General features: G+C 40.4%; 1 protein-coding gene across 1 annotated transcript in view; it reads right to left on the reverse strand.

The window, feature by feature from the left end:
* Nucleotides 1-246: 246 nt before the first annotated feature.
* Nucleotides 247-19,168, reverse strand: part of CBLN4 (cerebellin 4 precursor) — a 60,324-nt gene continuing 41,402 nt past the window's right edge. The window contains exon 3 of the mRNA XM_044297981.1: nt 247-3,000. Within this exon, the coding sequence (XP_044153916.1) occupies nt 2,803-3,000 (198 nt within the window). The 3' untranslated portion in view covers nt 247-2,802. The remainder of the gene's footprint in view (nt 3,001-19,168) is intronic.

Raw genomic sequence — 19,168 nt, forward strand, 5'->3', positions numbered from 1 at the left:
TGCCAGGAGACACCGGCCCTATAGGTCAACAGGAATGGCAATTTGGTCTCCTGATTTACTTAAAACTTGACTCTAAAAAAAAACTTTCCTGGAAATACACTTTAAGGGTCATGGAATGTGTCTGCTATCATTACAATTCTCAAATGTGATCACCACAATAAACACCCTGGTAAAAACACCAACACATTTATTTGACCAAATCAAAACTCCAAACAGAATATCCATGGATGTGACAGTATTCTTGTGTTCATTGTATCTATCAAAAATATTGGTTTGAACTGTTGATTTGGGGCTTAACAAAACTATCCAATTATGTGTTATGTTTCCATCCTCGCCTAAAGGACTCTTTACACTGGACAACAATGGAGGCAAATATCGGAAATGAGCATTCCTCGGAATGCTCATTCCCAATAACTGGCCAGTGTAATACGTGCCTGATAAACAAGCTTGATCATCAGGTGACGGCATTCCTGATGTGATACCCAAAGTCATTATTTCTGGGTAGGAGATAGCTCTGTGTAAATAGGGATCTGCTGCCCACAAATAATAACTCTGTATGGGGACAATTATAGCAGCTCTTACCCCTGCTCACGATCAAGCAACTATCGAGAAGGAACGTTCACTCCTGATATTTACCTGCACAGTCAGCCCATATTAAGGGGCCTTCAGAATACTTTGATGACAAGGAACTTAGCTTGGAGGCAATTACCCTTCACCTGTCAACTGTCAGATGACTATTTCTTAAGACTACATTGAGATTCCATCTGGGTTTGCATTTTTAAAACTCGAAGGTCATAATTTCTGTAACAGATGAACTTTTATTAAATATAACGGTGACACTGAGAGGTAAAATCTATTGACTTCTACTCTACAAATAGACTTACTATCAACTAATGTCCCCATGACATATGAAATATATTTTTCTATCTTCCTTTTGTTTTCCCATAATTTACTCTTTTATTTCATCATTTTTAAGGCATCAACTAATACGTTATGTGCAATCAATAAATCATAAGATACAATATGAAATAAAATTAAAAAAAAACACAAGATCCTCTTCCTGGGATAAAAGTGATTCCGTTGGTAGAAAAAGCATCCCCAGGTTTCTAATAAAGTGCATATGATCAATCATGCTAATTAAACTTGAGCAGTGAGATTGAGCCGTCCTGCAGGGCAAAGCTGTTTTTTGCAGAGCTCGACAAGATGGATGACTTGGATGTCGGGTAAGCATTTTCTTGTCATTGTTATGATCTATTTATTTTATTGTTGGATCATGCTGCTTATGAACACCTTGCAAAAACTTTTTCAATTTCTTTTTTAATTAGACCGCAGAAGTGGTAGGAGAGATTAAAGGGGAAATATCATCTTTTACTCTATTGTCTCAAGAAATCAACAGATAGGACATGGAGTCCACTTAAGAAGATCCAGTTTAAGGGTATGTGCTCCTTTAGTGATCTTGAGATCTTTCGAGAAATTTACGATGATCTAAGTTATTGATTTCTGTTTGCTTTGACATGCTTCTTGTGGAGCTGCAGGTTCTGGGCTCAGTGGGTGTCCCCTGACAAGCTGTTTTCTGTTTCCCCTTCTCTTAATGCACTGGTTAGTGTCTTTCTCTCCTCTCCTTCCTTCATGACTTTGGCACAATCTATGATTTCTGAAACATGTGTGTGAATATTACTTACTTGCACTGTACAGTGCTCACGAGAAAGTTAGCAAGAAGGTGGAGAGTAATACACGTCTGCAGGATGAGGCTACATACAGAATTTGTTATAGATGTGAACCATAGAGACAACTATGCATAAGAGCTATATACACAAAATGGTAGGAGATTTCTAAGAAAGAATATGTGTAAAGCTGGCTCATTATTTTTATGTTGTGGAGCAAATAAAAATATGGGAATATCCTATAATTATAGTGGCACCCATCTAGTCTCATTAAAACGTTTATAGCCAAATTCTGGGACTATTCTTTTCTTATAAAGCCATCCATTGAAGAGAACTGCAGGCATTTCATCATGTTAGACTGACCATAACCCAATGAGGACTGGGCTTGTTATCAAGGTGATAGCCCCAAGCTTCTACAATGTGGTAACCATACTGTCATAGTCAATACAGGGCACAGGCTAATATGAAGCATGTGGAGGTGACATGGGAGTGAGAAGTCTGTAGGTTTTCTTTAAGACAAAACAACTCAACAAGCAATGATACTTCCCCTTTAACTCTCCACCATTTGGCTAGTTTTAGACGTTCAAGATTGGTTAGCTTTACACGTTCAGAATTGGTTAGCTTTACACATTGAAGACACATTCAAGATTACATCAAATGTCAAGTTTTGATCATCCATTAAGTTAACCACATTGGTAAAACTCAAATGATGTCAGGATAATTGCAACCGCCATCATCAAGTATTCTTATTATATAAATACTATTACGCTTTTAGTAACAAGTGAATCTTACATTGAAGTCTGCAACGTAAACTACAATAAATCAACCTCCTTTGTCCTCATTGTATTGGCCTATGACATTTTTTTTTCCTTTTTAGATAAATTCCTTTCAGTGAATAGAAGTTGCAGGCAGCTTTAGACTTGCAACATTAGGCATATATATTCATTGTCTGATGGACTCCAAATGTACTGCAAACACACAAAATATTTTCTTTGAAATGTTTTTGGAATCGACTCCAAATTCCACCATGAAAAGTCACTCGAGAGAGACACCAGTCCATCAATGACGAGAATGATCTTCAAATAACAAAGGTGAAGGGTTTGTCTAGTATCCTGCACCTGGGTGATTGTCACAGACTTCACAGAGGGAACACCAAAAAGCCAGAGAATGTAGAGTACTGCCAACCGCCGACCAGGTTGCCTTTCTCTAGTTTTAAGTAAACTTTGTCCTCTTTATCCAGATACAGAAGAACTCCATTGGTAGCTGCCTCACGAGTGACATCTTTGTCCCCAGCAAAAGCTGAGATGACTGGTTTCCCATTAAGCATCAGATTGACCTAAAGAACAAGAGGGACTAAATAATTATGGGAATTGAAAACATCAAAAATACATTTCAATGGTCACATCTGTGGTCTGAATTCTGTACTAGTAACTATTACAACAGTGTAGTTCAATGTAATGATATGCAAGATTTGCACTCATCTAGGTCATGGTATACCCATCAACTGGTCTTGCTAAGAAATCTTGAAGATATTTCAGCACCTCTATTAAAGGGGTATTCAGAGTTTTTTTAATAATATTATTTCATTCTTCTGTCCTCTCGTTGAGACTAACAACTTTTTTTATTGATACTTATTAAGTGCACTCCCCGGTCAAATGATATGCTCCTGGTGCTTCCTGGATCACATGCCATACATTGTGCACATGATCCTAGCTTGGTTACAACCCAAAATGACATGGTCATGGCATGCCCCATGCGCTCTATAACCATAGCCCTCTCTTATGCCCTAACCAGGCCAGCAGTGCCTGCATAGTTAGGTGGCCTCAATCGCTGACATCAACAGTCAGAGCCTCAGGCTACCTGACCACCTGCATGGTTCTGAAGATGTTAGAACTAATGCTATGCAGGCTATTTTTATGGCAGGGTATTAGTTTTAATCCTCCCCTTGATATAGGTGTCTAATCTGTTGGATCAGTAATAATAAGAAGCAAAAAAAATAAAGAGCATTCAGAAAGAATATTAAAATTAAAAGGGAAAAACAACTGATTAGCCAGACCTAATAACTCTCCATCCTTATTTCTTCTCCCCTTCCATCCATTCTATATTTATCTTGGGTAGACTTATTAGAAGACTTAACTACTGCTCTAATTTCATGCAGGATTCTCCAGGGAAAGGTCTGATCCAAGGACTGAAATGTCAATCCTGCAATAAACTATTATTAAATCTTGTGAGGAGCTCACTGTTTGTCTTGTATATTTTAATGAGCAGGTTATGTAGACATGAAGTGCTCCCTTATACATAATAATGTGCTATATATACAGGAAACGTGCTTATAGATGTCCACACTGCTGGCACTTACTAGTCCTGCTGAAGATTATTTAGACTTTTTTAAATTGGATTTTATTGAAGCATTTTGGCATTGTAAGTCAACCTGTTTGTCCCAGACCTGGGTGAAATGAGTGTCCCCCCCCCCCCCCATAACTGGCCTCCAGGACTGTTGCTATTATAAACATCTTCACCACTTATATGTTATAATGTGGTTGACGGTAGAATATTCCTCCACTGCAATGCATCTTGTAGAACCCCACAGTTTTCCATTAACTTCAGCAATTCTGGCGAAGCCATTTTTAATGATTATTGTGCAATAAAGGAGGCAGTTATCTTGCGCCTACTGCATAATATTCACTTTCACCAATTTGCATGAAGAATATCGACTATAAAAGTCATTAGGAAAAGGATCAAATTAATGGAAGATTTTACAGAAGTGCCAAGAAAAAAAAAAAAGAACAAATTATAAATGAAAGAATTACCAGGTTTCTGGGGACTATAGAAGTGTATTTTGTTTATATCAATTCTCTTGTACTGTTGTATTATTGTGCATTGCCTCGCTTTTATGATAAAAAGATACTCAACGGAGACAAGACCTATAACCAGCCATTCATTCATCCATTGAAGGTTGTAACCCAGATCACTATCAGGAAGAGAGTACGACTTTTCAAGTCTACAGAGAACTCCCCCTATTTCTTAAGGAGCGGACAGCAGTTCTGCACTGCGCTACAATATTGGGTAGAAAAATGCACAGTCTATAATTCCTCGGGTGTTCCTTTTAACTCGATCCTCAGTTGATCTCCTTCTTCATCACCATCACTTCAACCTCTATACCGACCAGAGAAATGATATGTCTGTGAAGGTTCTCATTTATCCAGGTCATGGTATATCTGTAAAGAATAAATCAGGGCAACTGGACGTACTGTAGATTTCTTGAAAACTTTTCACTCGTTCTTTGAGTATAATGACCTCTGACCCCATGCTGGGTATAATTACTAGATGTTGATTCAGTTACATATTTATTCCCAGAGAATTCTTGTACAGTCACTTAGAATTGAGAAAGCACGTTGGAAGAACGAGTGAAACGTTTTCAAGAAATCTACAGTAAGTCCAATTTACAGATACAGAGGAATTATAAACTGTGCATTTTTCTACCCAATATTGTAGCGCGGTCCTAACATATATTTATTTTTCTGACTATTTTGGAAGTGTGGACCTATCTTCCTTTGTTTTAGGACTGCAGCTGGAAATACGGAAAGAGACACCTTTGTTTATTAAGCAGTTCTGCACCACCCTAGAAATCATGTGCCCGAAAGGAAATAGGGTGCTGTTCTGTAAGTTACATTAGAACTCCATCCCTGGTTTTCCACCTGTCCTATCTTAGCCCATTGGCTTAGGGTATCGAGAGACATATGGAGAATAGAAAAATGACATTGCCGGAATAATTCTTCTGGCTGAAGGCTAATATAGATGTTAACACATACAGCATACTTATATTCTAACGATCATTATATCACATCAGTGCCAGCAGGGTGCTCTTTGGGCAATTGAACTACACCAATTTTAAAGTTCTGCAAACAGAGCACCTTGGACATTCTACCTATAGGCACAGTGTTGGATTGGGGTATTGGGCCCACCACAAAAATTGATACCAGGGGCCCAACTCCTATCTCACAAATGTAGTAAATATATTATTGTACCAACATATACCATATACATATAAATAATACCGGCATGTACGTTACATTTAATGCTCTGCTTAGATATATGCCCTGGATGTATACATTGAACAGATGTCTATGACAGATACCATATAGTGACATTTTTATACTAGATATGGTTTTGTGGAATACTGATGTATATAAGCCAGATAGAGATTTAGAGATTTTCATCCAGAACAACGAAATAAAAACTCAAACCTTCTTTAAAAAGTTAGATAGCAACAGCTATCTCGACTTCCATGGAGTATGTATGTATATATATATATATATATATATATATATATTTAGGTTTCGGACTACACGTGTCATAAACAGACGGTATACAAACAGTTTTTTTCCCTTTCTCCTTCTCCTCTTTAGAAAAAAACCGAGGGCTGCAAATGTCCTATTTGTGGATATCCTGCAACCGAAAAAACTAAAATAGTATAAATCCGTACGGTTGTGTTACCCTGCAGTGCACAGGTTGTACTTACACGGCACTCCACCAACAGAAAGCGTGCATGTGATGTCCTCCGCAGCTGGCTAGTTTTTTTTGCGGCGAAGATCCACGTTCATACATGGCCAAACAGGGTTCAACCACGGACTTGGTTCCAGTACACACCAGATGAGTCTGCTAATATTCCTAATTTCTTTTCCTAAAGGTTTCTATAGATACAAGTGGCTCCTACCATAGTGAAGCTCCGGTGACTGTTTTAAAAATGTTTATTAGTACAAATTTGCCTTAAAAATCCCAGCGTCTTTGTCTTTGCCCGACCCAGGTTTCGCTCCTTAAGTTTTGTCAGGGGCACAATTCATCTCTCCCTCCCCCTTCTTTTTATTTGGTAGGTTACAGTTAATCAAGCACCTGATGTGCTACTCCGGACACCTTCTCTTTTTCCTTCACTTTAACCCTATACTTGTATCTCCTAATCTCAAGGGAAAAAAAACGCAGATCTTTAGGTCCCAATTCACATGGGGATAAATGTTCTACCAATTTGTTAGTCTAATTTAGGACGGCTTGCAGGTCAAAATCTACATTCAGACCCCCTGGTTGTAGTGTGCATAATTCGTATATGCACCTACTTTCTTTTTTATTAATTTTCTCTAGAAAACTTCCTCCCCTCCAGTGGTTTTGTACTAATTCAACCCCCATGAACTTTAATCCCTCTGGGTTTTTTTGGTGACATTTTTTATAATGAGCAGAAACACCACGACTTTCAAACACCTTTTTGATATTTCTTATATGTTCCTGCACCCGGACCTTGAGGGGTCTAATGGTCCGTCCTACATACTGGAGGCCACAGGGGCACTCCAGTACATATACGACCCCTTTACTGTGGCATGTCATTTCTCCCACCACTTCCAATTGTTTGCCTTTTGCAGTACTATTTACTATAGTGCTATTTTGTGATCTTTCTGTTTTTTTACTATTTTTACAGGCAATACAAAAACCGCACCAATTAAAACTGTTTTTTTCTTTTTTTGTTCTTATTTTTGTTTTTATCTTCTGGTCAGTTGGCACTATGTACTAGTTTGTTTTGTAAATTGGGTGCTCTTTTATAGATGACTAGTGGTTGTTCAGGAATTGCAGGTCCGAGTACTGGGTCATTTTTCAAGATGGACCAGTTTTTTTTTATTGCGTTTTTTAGTTCCCCAGAACATTGTGTGAGATTAGGAGATACAAGTATACGGTTAAAGTGAAGGAGAAAGAGAAGGTGTCCAGAGTAGAACATCAGGTGCTTGATTAACTCTAACCTACCAAATAAAAAGAAGGGGGAGGGAGAGATGAATTGTGCCCCTGACGAAGCTTAAGGAGCGAAACCTGGGTCGGGCAAAGACTAAGACGCTGGGATTTTTAAGGCGAATTTTTAAGTGCATGTTTGTAAGTATGTACTAATAAACATTTTTAAAACAGTCACCGGAGCTTCACTATGGTAGGAGCCACTTGTATCTACAGAAACCTTTAGGAAAAGAAATTAGGAATATTAGCAGACTCATCTGGTGTGTACTGGAACCAAGTCTGTGGTTGAACCCTGTTTGGCCGTGTATGAACGTGGATCTTCGCCGCAAAAAAACCTAACCAGCTGCGGAGGACATCACATGCACGCTTTCTGTTGGTGGATTGCCGTGTAAGTACAACCTGTGCACTGCAGGGCAACACAACCGTACGGATTTACACTATTTTAGTTTTTTCGGTTGCAGGATATCCACAAATAGGACATTTGCAGCCCTCGTTTTTTTCTAAAAAGGAGAAGGAGAAAGGGAAAAAAACTGTTTGTATACCGTCTGTTTATGACACGCGCGGTCCGAACCCTATATATATATATACTCCATGAAAGTGTGATTGACCCCACAACACTCCTCGGACCTGCAGCGCAACATTTTTGCGGACTGGTGATTAGATATATCTTTCTTTTTTATAGCTATCTCGACTTCGGCAGCACACACTACAGAAAGTGGAAGTCAAATATTCCATTTAGTCAGTTTAAGCGTATTCGTCGAAACTGTACACTAGATACAGACTTCACTTCACAATGCGACATCCTCACGTCTGGGTTTAATCAAAAAGTGTACCCAAGTAACATCATAGTGGGCGCCAGAGAAAAAGCCAATAAACTTACACAATCAGAGAGTCTAGTCACAGCACAGAAAATAGGGGCAAGTACTGATATCAGCTCCTACTGCTATAACTTCGTAACAATATATAATCAAAATCATAATGCTATAAAGGCGACACTGGGGAAACATTGGCATATCTTGAAAAGAGACCCTATACTTAGCCAAATCATTCCAGAGACCCCACGCTTCACTTACAGAAGAGCTAAAACTCTGAAAAATATTCTAGTGCCTAGCAAAATGAGATCAGCTTTACATCCTACTAACGATGAGGACAAGGACACTAGGGCCCCTAAAGGTAGTTTCAAATGTGGCCACCTAAGATGTCTGTGTTGCAATAGTATCCACCAAAGATCATCCTTTTTCAGCCAAAGTACTGGAGATTCCTTTTCAATTCAACATCACCTAACCTGTAATTCTAATTATGTAATCTATTTGCTCGAGTGCCCATGTCATCTGAGTGCCCCACAGAAATGAATGGAGGGCGGCTGCGCATGCGCAGTGCGCCCTCCATTCTTTTCCCCGCTCCGTTCTCATTGTAGGTGCGGGTCACAGAGTTGGGACCTGCACCTATGAGACAATGGGGGGATATCCTAGCAATATGCCCCCATTGTCTGAAATGGGAATACCCCATTAATGACAAATTGCAGTTACAAAAGTATTCAGATGAAGAAGCTGGATTGAAAAATTTAGAATGTTTTTCGTAGGACATCTCCTTTAATGGTATAGTTGTCCATTTTGTACACAGTTAATATGAAGCAGTAATAAGTGGTGAAAGTGATACTGCAGTATGTTCTGTTTGGTGCCGCAGATGACTTCTTATAATGATGTGGTGTTAATATAAGATCAGCAGCTGTTGTACAATCAATAGTTAATGTAGCATGATGCTATTGTTTAACTGATGCCGACAAGTTACATTAAAGGGGTGCTCCGGGAGCTATTTACCTGTCCTAGAATGGAAATAGGAGAGGTTGCATCCACTTGAAGATCTGTCTGGGTGATGTCTCTCTAGACACTGCATTCACTTTACATGGCTAAGCTTTCCAGGATCTCATTGCCATCTACTGCAGGAACTCTGCTCTACAATAGGACTCTTACCAGCATCTGTCTTGGAAAATCTCAGGCTGCTCAGCCACAAGGGTATATTGCACACAGGACGTCTTCATATTATCTATTGTAGAGCTTAGCCATGTAAAGTGAATGCAGTGTCTGTGTGTATAAGAGACTGTATGTGTATAGGAGACTGTATGTGTATAAGAGACTGTATGTGTGTAGGAGACTGTATGTGTGTAGGAGACTGTATGTGTGTAGGAGACTGTATGTGTGTAGGAGACTGTATGTGTGTAGGAGACTGTATGTGTGTAGGAGACTGTATGTGTGTAGGAGACTGTATGTGTGTAGGAGACTGTATGTGTGTAGGAGACTGTATGTGTGTAGGAGACTGTATGTGTGTGCCTGCATGTATAGGAGACTGTATGTGTATAAGAGACTGTATGTGTATAAGAGACTGTATGTGTATAAGAGACTGTATGTGTATGCCTGCATGTATAAGAGCCTGTATGTGTATAGGAGACTGTATGTGTATAAGAGACTGTATGTGTATAGGAGACTGTATGTGTATAGGAGACTGTATGTGTATAGGAGACTGTATGTGTGTGCCTGCGTGTATAAGAGCCTGTATGTGTATGCCTGCATGTATAAGAGACTGTATGTGTATAGGAGACTGTATGTGTAGGAGACTGTATGTGTATAGGAGACTGTATGTGTATAGGAGACTGTATGTGTATAGGAGACTATATGTGTGTGCCTGCGTGTATAAAAGCCTGTATGTGTATAAGAGACTGTATGTGTATAGGGCGACTGTATGTGTGTGCCTGCGTGTATAAGAGCCTGTATGTGTATAGGAGACTGTATGTGTGTGCCTGCGTGTATAAAAGCCTGTATGTGTATAAGAGACTGTATGTGTATAGGAGACTGTATGTGTATAGGAGACTGTATGTGTGTAGGAGACTGTATGTGTGTAGGAGACTGAATGTGTGTGCCTGCGTGTATAAAAGCCTGTATGTATATAGGAGACTGTATGTGTATAGGAGACTGTATGTGTATAGGAGACTGTATGTGTGTGCCTGCGTGTATAAAAGCCTGTATGTGTATAAGAGACTGTATGTGTGTAGGAGACTGTATGTGTATAGGAGACTGTATGTGTGTAGGAGACTGTATGTGTGTAGGAGACTGTATGTATGTAGGAGACTGTATGTATGTAGGAGACTGTATGTGTATAGGAGACTGCATGTGTATAGGAGACTGTATGTGTATAGGAGACTGTATGTGTATAGGAGACTGCATGTGTATAGGAGACTGTATGTGTATAGGAGACTGTATGAGTGTAGGAGACTGCAGTGTGTATAGGAGACTGTATGTGTATAGGAGACTGTATGAGTGTAGGAGACTGTATGTGTATAGGAGACTGTATGTGTGTGCCTGCGTGTATAAGAGACTGTATGTGTATAAGAGACTGTATGTGTGTATAGGGCACTTTATGACTGTGACTGTGTGTGTATATGAGACTGTATATGTGTGTATAAGAGACCATACACATGTGCTTGCACAGATGGACGTATGCTCTCCACTGTCTGGAATAGGCCAGGTGGAGGTGACAGTAGTTGGTGTATGATCAATATTCAAAGGGGTTCTCCAGGAATTATTTAACATGTCTGCAAGCAACCAGTCCTAGAATGTGAATAGAACGGGTTGCGTCCTCTTGCCGAGCTGCCTGGGAGGTGCTCGGGGCCTAAACACACTCTGGCTTTACTTTACATTGCCCAACTTTCCATGTGGGCATATGAGATAATATGAAGACGTCCTGTGTGCAACATCCCCTTGTGGCTGAGCAGCCTAAAATTTTTCAAGACAGATGCTGGTAAGAGTCTAATTGTAGAGCAGAGTTCCTGCAGTAGATGGCAATGAGATCCTGGAAAGCTTAGCCATGTAAAGTGAATGCAATGACTGTGTGTGTATGAGACTGTATCTGCATAGAAGATACTATATATATATATATATATATATATATATATATATATATATATACATATACTATTAGTCACAGCAGGACCTTTAATCACCTGATGTAGGATGATTAAGGTCCTTAACCCGTTTAGAGGACAGTGAGAGCACATGGCTGGAAGAGCATGTGCAGAACCAGGAATGCCTGAGTCATTGACAGAGCTGGATAGCTCCTTCTGGAAAACACAGCCATCACTATTCCTACATGTAGCCAGCTAGCAATGGGTGGTGATTGGTTCTAGTCTTAAGGGAACAACACTGTAGGGGAAGGATAATGCCGCAAATCAGTTGAGAATTGTAGTGCAATACAATATATTACAAAGAAAAGCATACCGTGACTAAGGAAAGAGTACACAGTGTTTATTAGTTTATGTATTTTTATTTTGGGGAAAGGTGGGTGATTTGAATATATTTTTTTTTTTATATATATTTTAATATTTTTAAAATCTTGTTTTCTTTTTGTTTACACTTTTTTATACTTCTCCCCAGGGAACTATAACAAGCAATTATTAGTTTGCTTTTTTCATAGACTCCAATGCATTACACTTACAGTGCTGCCCATAATTATTCATACCCCTGGCAAATGTTTACTTAAAGTTACTTTTATTAAACCAGCAAGTAATTTTTTGACAGGAAATTACATACAGTAGGTGTCTCCCAAAAGATAATAAGACGATGTACAAGAGGCATTATTGTGGGAAAAAACATTTCTCAGCTTTTATTTACATTTGAGCAAAAAGTGTACAGTTGGCGTAAAAAAGGAGAAGCCTTCAACCCAAAGAACCTAATGGTGGGAACCTAATGCTTTGGGGGTGTTTTTACGCCAATGGTCCAGGGAACCTAATCACAGTAAACGGCACCATGAAAAAAAACAATACATGAGGATTCTCAATGACAACATCAGGCAGTCTGCAGAGAAACTTGGCTTTGGGCACCAGTGGACAATGACCCAAAACACACAGCAGAAGTGGTGAAGAAATGGTTAGCAGACAACAACATTAACGTTTTGGAGAGGCCAGCCAGAGTCCAGACTTGAATCCAATTGAGAATCTGTAGAGGGAGCTAAAGATCAGGGTGATGGCAAGAAGACCCTCCAACCTGAAAGATTTGGAGCTCATTGCTAAAGATAAATGGGCAAAAATACCTGTGGAGACATGCAAAAAGCTGGTCTGCAATTATAGGAAGCGTTTGATTGCTGTAATAGACAATAAAGGTGTTTCTATTGATTATTGAGAAGGCTATGAATAATTTTGGACTGAACACTTTTTGCTCAAATGTAAAAAGCTGAGAAATGCCCCCCCCCCACCCCAATAATGCCTCTTGTACATTGTCTTATTATTGTTTGGGAGACACCTATGTCATTTCCCAGCAAAAAAAAATGACTTGCTGGTTGAATAAAAGTAACTTTAAGTCAAAATTTTCCAGGGGTATGAATAATTATGGGCAGCACTGTACATTACACAAAGTTCCTATGGAGCTCTGAGTACAGGGGCTGACACCCACTGAATCCCTCTCCCCCGATCCTCACCAGGGGGAGCCGATGCACGGCCAGGAGCGTGTGCTCCCGGTCTTTTAACTTCCCAGTTAAACTTGATGTTACAGCCGATCACATACATTAGTCCAGGGTGCCTGCTGTTTAAAACAGCAGTGGAGCAGGCACCATTCTTAAATGCCTGACTGCTGACATAAATTTTCATGGGGCAATTGGGAAGGAGTTAAAAATACACCGAACATGAAGGACCTGAGGGCCTCCAGACAATAAGTCGACTTGTGAACAGCATGAGACGTCATTGTCAAGCTGTAATTGATGCCCAAGAGTCAAGGCCACATGACTAGTTATTGAGACACTGACATTTTTTGTGGGGTATACCCACCACTGTTGTTGGCTTTTGTTTCAATAAATTATTTGAGATGAGGAAATCACCATTGCTGCTTCTAATGCCCTACATGATATAATATCACTGTAGCCTGAACTTTTTAAGTTTTCCATAAATATCACCAGAAAGCCAAATATCCCGAACTTTTTGTGAGTAGTGTATATAATCACTGCTTCTCTTGAGGCTGGAGTAGAGGGGTCAAAAGAATCTGCCTTGTGAGTGCATCTCTCAGACTCACCAGCTTCTGCAGCTCACTCTCAAGGTACTATTACACGGAGCGAATATCATACTAATTCTCGTGCATGCGAGCAAAAATAGAGTATTTTATGATGCAATAAGTATGAACGATTGGAAGATGAGCATTAACTTGATCATTAAAGATGAGCATGAAATTGAGATGAGCATTAAATTGCTGGTTTTTCATTCATGCTATAAAATTATAATTCGTCGGTAATAGATCAATTCGTATAATATGTAGTCGTCTATTCACTAATGATCCACTGCATTGCTTGAGGGAGTGTTAATAGTTGTGTCTTTGAAATTCACATGTTGTTTCCCATTGGCTACCATGAAATGGAAATACGTTACTGGATGGGGAATGGGATGTACAGTAGGTGGTTATCAGTTGGTGTACACCCATCACCATGACGTCATCTATTGTCACACCTTTTATTCCACCTGAAGACCAACCTCTTGACCAAGCATCTGTCCACCATCTTTACATGTAATAACAATGAACGATTTAACGCAAACGAGGGATGATCACAGGTACGAATGATATTGATACGTATGATAAAACAAAAGTTTTGTTGCTAATGAGTCGCTACATCTTTGATTGTTTATCGTGATCTGTAGGACATCTGCTAGTGCAATAGTAACTTCAGTTTTCAAGTGCCCCTCTGATGGCCTACAGTTCCACAACCCATCTAACTCTCATCCTCTTAACATTGTGGTTTCAAGGGCTCCACTCCTCCACGGGCTCCCATTCACGCCTTTCACAGCCTCTCACAGCCCATCAACATGCGCCTCAGTGGCGCTGACTAGGACCAGATCTTCTTTCGGACTCACTGTGACTCACAGGCACTGCACATGCGCAGCTGTCCTCCATTCATTTTCTATGGGCTCGGCGAGAATAGCCGAGCGCTGGTTTGGCTATTTCCGTCAAGCACATAGAAGTGAATGGGAGCGGTGGCCGGTAATGCGCTGTACGCTCCCATTCACTTCTATGGGGAGCCGGCTTGGTGGTTGCCAGACTGGAGTCCTCCAGCTACCACCTTGCGGGACTCAGTTCCCAAAATAGGTGCGGTTCCCACCGGTGGGACCCGCACCTATAAGACAATGGGGACATATCCTAGCGATATACCCCCATTGTCTATGATAAGACAGCCCTTTTAACTCAGAAGTCAATCTATTTAGTTCTTATATGAACGCATAGGCTAGTTAAGATGCTGTACAGTATGCTGCCTATCTGTATGTAGTATACGCTACTTATGCTTTTACGGGGGGTGGGGGAATGTCAATCCACTATTGTACAAGAGCCCATGCTCACAGGGCCACCAGGGGGATATGCCTGTTCCCCTGTAAGGCAGTCCGAACTTGTGTCAAGTTTTAACATGTATATTGTGATATGAATATTTTTGCACTTTAGTATAGAGCTAAGATGTTCTGTTCCTGTAAGGCCATGATACAATGTAGCGGTGGGTATGCAAGTTGGCTGACTGTGAAGTTACCTTGCAAACCGAACATAGAGAATTTGACATTGCTGCTGACAACCGCCAAGCTCTGTGCCTCAGGGCAGTGTGTGTATGTGTAACCACCAAGTTTTATGCGATAAAAATGTATGTAACCATTAAGTTTGTGCACTCTTTAAGAGACTGTAACTACATGGTCATGTCTCAATCTGTTTATATCACTGCTCAAGTTAAACCTTTAGAGGGGTAAAATGTAATGGGCAAAGGTCTTCCTTCCTACTAGTAACACTTATTTCCCATGCAAAGGCCATCCAGAAGATAAAGGATGTGTCCGATTGCTGGTGGTCAAAAACAGCCCCCCAGCAGGAGAAAGCGTTGAGCATAGTACACATCAGTTCCATAGGAGTGAATAGAGCATTCTCATAGGAGACTCCAGGACATCATTTTGGGTTTTCACTGGGGGTCCTGTGGATAGGGAATATGTGTTATTGATGGGATAACCCTTTAAGTTTCTGATCCATTTACACAGGAATGGCAACACTGTTACACAATAAGGACTATCTGGGTAAAGGCAACCTCACCAAACATATCTATCATACAATTCTTTATTGTGCAAAACATAATAATGTAATTTTGTAAAGGGGCAACTGTAGACTACCTACTTTACAGTTCATGCCCCTTACACGCTGTATGACTGCACATAGGACATATAGTACATGCTATACGATTGTCCCCAGGGGTTTATACACGTATTATATAATTTATATCTGTACTGAATAGGCCTTGTTCATCTGGGTTACGCTTAATCCAACAATGCCTGGGTTTTGTGAACTGTTATAGGCATTTTTCTATCTTGACTGGAGGGCAAGAAGTGGACTTCAGAGACAGAATCTGCCTTTCAGACTCTTAAGCAAGCTTTTTCCTCCACTCCAGTTCTCCATTGTCTGGATGCTACCAAGCAATTATTTTTGAAAGTAGACTCTTCTTCCACATGGGCCAATTCTGACTCAAAAGCTTCTTCAGGAAGGATGGAGACATGCGTGTTCTTCTCCAAGGCCTTTTCTGCTGCAAAACATAATTACTGTATTTTTCACCCTATAACATGCACCTTTTTCCTCCAAAGGTAGGGGGTAAAATAGCAGTGTATCTTATAGGCTGAATACTAATGAGTGCTTCCATTATGTAGGACTGGGGAGCAGCGAATACAGCTCTCTTTGTGCTGGCTCTGTACTCACTGCCCCCAGGTCTTCTTGTTCTGGCACTGCACACTGTGCTTTGACCTGTGCATAGAGTGAGAATGTAACCATGGTCTGTGACGTCTCGCTGTGTGACATTGGGTCACAGCACAGCATGGCAGGAAGAGTGCTGGATTTCTCAAGTGATGTTATCGTCCAGAGCAGGAGAGGTGAATAGATTTATTTTATTAGTTAGATCTGAGGTCTAATTAACATTGAGGGTCTTAGCTGAGGTCTAATAATAATTGGGGGTCTGACCTGAAGTCTGATTAAAATTAGGGGTCTGATCTGAGGTCTGATTAACATTGGGAATTTAATTGGGGGGTCTGATCTGAGGACTGATTAACATTGGGAATTTAATTGGGGGGTCTGATCTGAGGTCTGATGAAAAAAATAATTTTTCTTCTGTAAAACCTATGTGTTTCTTATGGGCAGGGGGGTCTTATAGGGCAAGAAAACGGTATTCCATCGGTGACCGAGAACCTTCGGCCATCAAGATGCCTTGAAGAAGTGGTGTTATCTATTGGAGGAAGCAAATCATCGAGTCATGATACTGATCACTAAGATTTTACATATCTGTCAATTCTGTTAGCCCTTGTATTTCACCAGGTTTAATTTTCTCCTTAACTTCCGTTCTGCAGACAAAAACATTAAAGCCGATGCATTGTCAATGTCCTTCAATCCTGCTGAGGAGAGGCTGCAGCATATCATCGATCCTGACAAAATTGTGACTGTGGCTCCAGTTTGTATTGAGAACATTTCTCCTGATAAAAGCTTTGCATCGTTCCAAAACTGACGGGCTTCCAGGACAAAATAGTTGCCATATTTATTTTCCGATATTATTGATGGCTGTGCATGATCAAAGACCTTCAGAACTTAGTTTCAGCTTGTTCCATATGTGCTCAGAATAAGACTCCAAAACAAAAAAACTTGGTCTTCTTTCTCTGCCTGTTCCTAAAGCTCCTTGGCAGCACATGTCTATGGACTTTTTACTGACCTGCCATCCTCCTTTGGATGCATAGTTATTTGGGTAGTGGTGGACCGCTTCTCCAAAATGACCCATTTTACATGTCTGGTCTTCCTTCTGCCAGTCATTTTACCAAGACATTCATTCTTCATATCTTCCATCTCCATGGATTTCCTCTGCATATCGTTTCCGATAGAGGAGTTCAAATTACTTAGTTCTGGAAAGTAGTTTGTTAACTTTTGGACGTATCCAAACGTAAATCCACTGACAAATCTCTGTTCTCCATTGTATATGGTCACCAATGCATAATTCCTCTGTCTCCTAAGTTTTTTCCCTGTTGATAAAGTCTGACTTTTTTCTGAAAATATCAAGCTCAAAGTGCCATCATAAAAACTGGCTCCTCGTTTCCTTGGACCATTCGAGATCATCAAAAAGTTAAATCCTGTCTGCTATAAATTACGACTCTCAACCTCTTTGTGTGTGCCTAATTATTTTCATATCTTCTTTTCAAGCCTGTGGACTACAACTGGTACTTGTAGGAGTTACATCCCTATTAACTCCCCAGTCAGTTCAGAGAATACTTATGAGGTCAAGAACATACTCGGCATGAAGAAAATCACGAGCAAAACATTATTCTTGGTTGACTGGAAAGGCTTTGGTCTGGAAGAGAGGTCTTAGGAGCCATTGAAGAATATTGATGCTCCTCTTCTTATAAAGAACTTCCTTCAAAGATTTAGCATGAAGAAAAGGGCATGTAAGAAAGGGGGTACTGTTATTCTGGCAGACCGGGCCCACTGTAGCCTCAGTTTCCCCTGTTGGTACGAATGTAATACTTACCCTCCCATGATTTAGCCTTGCTCTCTTGCCAACGGCGCTCCCAGCCGCTGGCATCTTTGTCAGCATACACAGGCTTGCCACCTGAGTGTGTCCTGCTGGTCCTCCCAATCTACTCCTTAGGATCAGCAGGCACACATCCAAATGTGTCCTCAGCCAATGGTTTGTTGTCCTTTGGGTATTTAAGGCACCCTGCCCAGTAGGAGGGTTCCTGAGTTTTAGGTTATCTAATCTATACTTAACAGCAAAAGTGTAATTCTCTGTCTGCCTTCCATGTACTGAACTCCAGCCTGACAACTGACTCTGTCTCCCAGCTACATGCCATAACCTTAACCTGTTCTCAGATTGCCTTTCTGCTGCCTGCCCCGACTTAGGACTTGTCTCTCATACACGCTAGTATGCTGCCTGCGCTCAGCGTGTCTTCTGATATTGCCTGACCCCTTGGTGCCTGCCTGATCCCTGTGGGCCATTTGCCAACTACACCAAGACTACTCCAGGAGGTAGAGACCTTGTTGCTTCGCTTCAATCCAAATCCCTGTATAGGGGTTAAAGAGTAAATTCCAGGGGACCGTCAGGGCAACAGCCTTAGGTTTAGCACAAAGCCAAATCGGTCAGTTGGCACAGTGGGTCCACACCCACCGCCCGTAACAAAATCCTTCTCTCCCGTGACATCATCTGTCAGAGAATAGTTGGGAGTTCCCCATACACATTAGATTGTCAGGTCAAATCACATTCTTCGGTTAATAATTAAAAACAGCAATCATAGATAGTTTTTATGCAAAAAAACAATGCATTTCACCAACTTGAAAAGAGAAAACCTCTCCCATATTATAAAGGTAAGTTTCTTAAGACAGTGGGATATACAGTGGTCAGTACTGGACATGAGGTCATCAGAAATTTAAAACCAGTATAAAGAGGATGTATAATTCACATATGATTTAAAAAAAATAAGCATCATTCACAGTCTACTAGTAATGTTTGGTACTGTTTTTATGATACTTATCTAGATGTTCCTCATTACAGCCTGAAGAAGGGTAATAACATGCCGAAACGTTGCTGTGCATTACCTACTGTAAATACAGGTCAACATTGCTGGCGAATACTATGCAGAATACAGGGACTGTGTAGTATACTATTACTATTGATAACATCACTCAAGAAATCATTTTCATAAATGTTCCAAGAAATTTACC

The sequence above is a fragment of the Bufo gargarizans genome, chromosome 6, assembly GCF_014858855.1.
Source record: "Bufo gargarizans isolate SCDJY-AF-19 chromosome 6, ASM1485885v1, whole genome shotgun sequence".
NCBI lineage: Eukaryota > Metazoa > Chordata > Amphibia > Anura > Bufonidae > Bufo > Bufo gargarizans.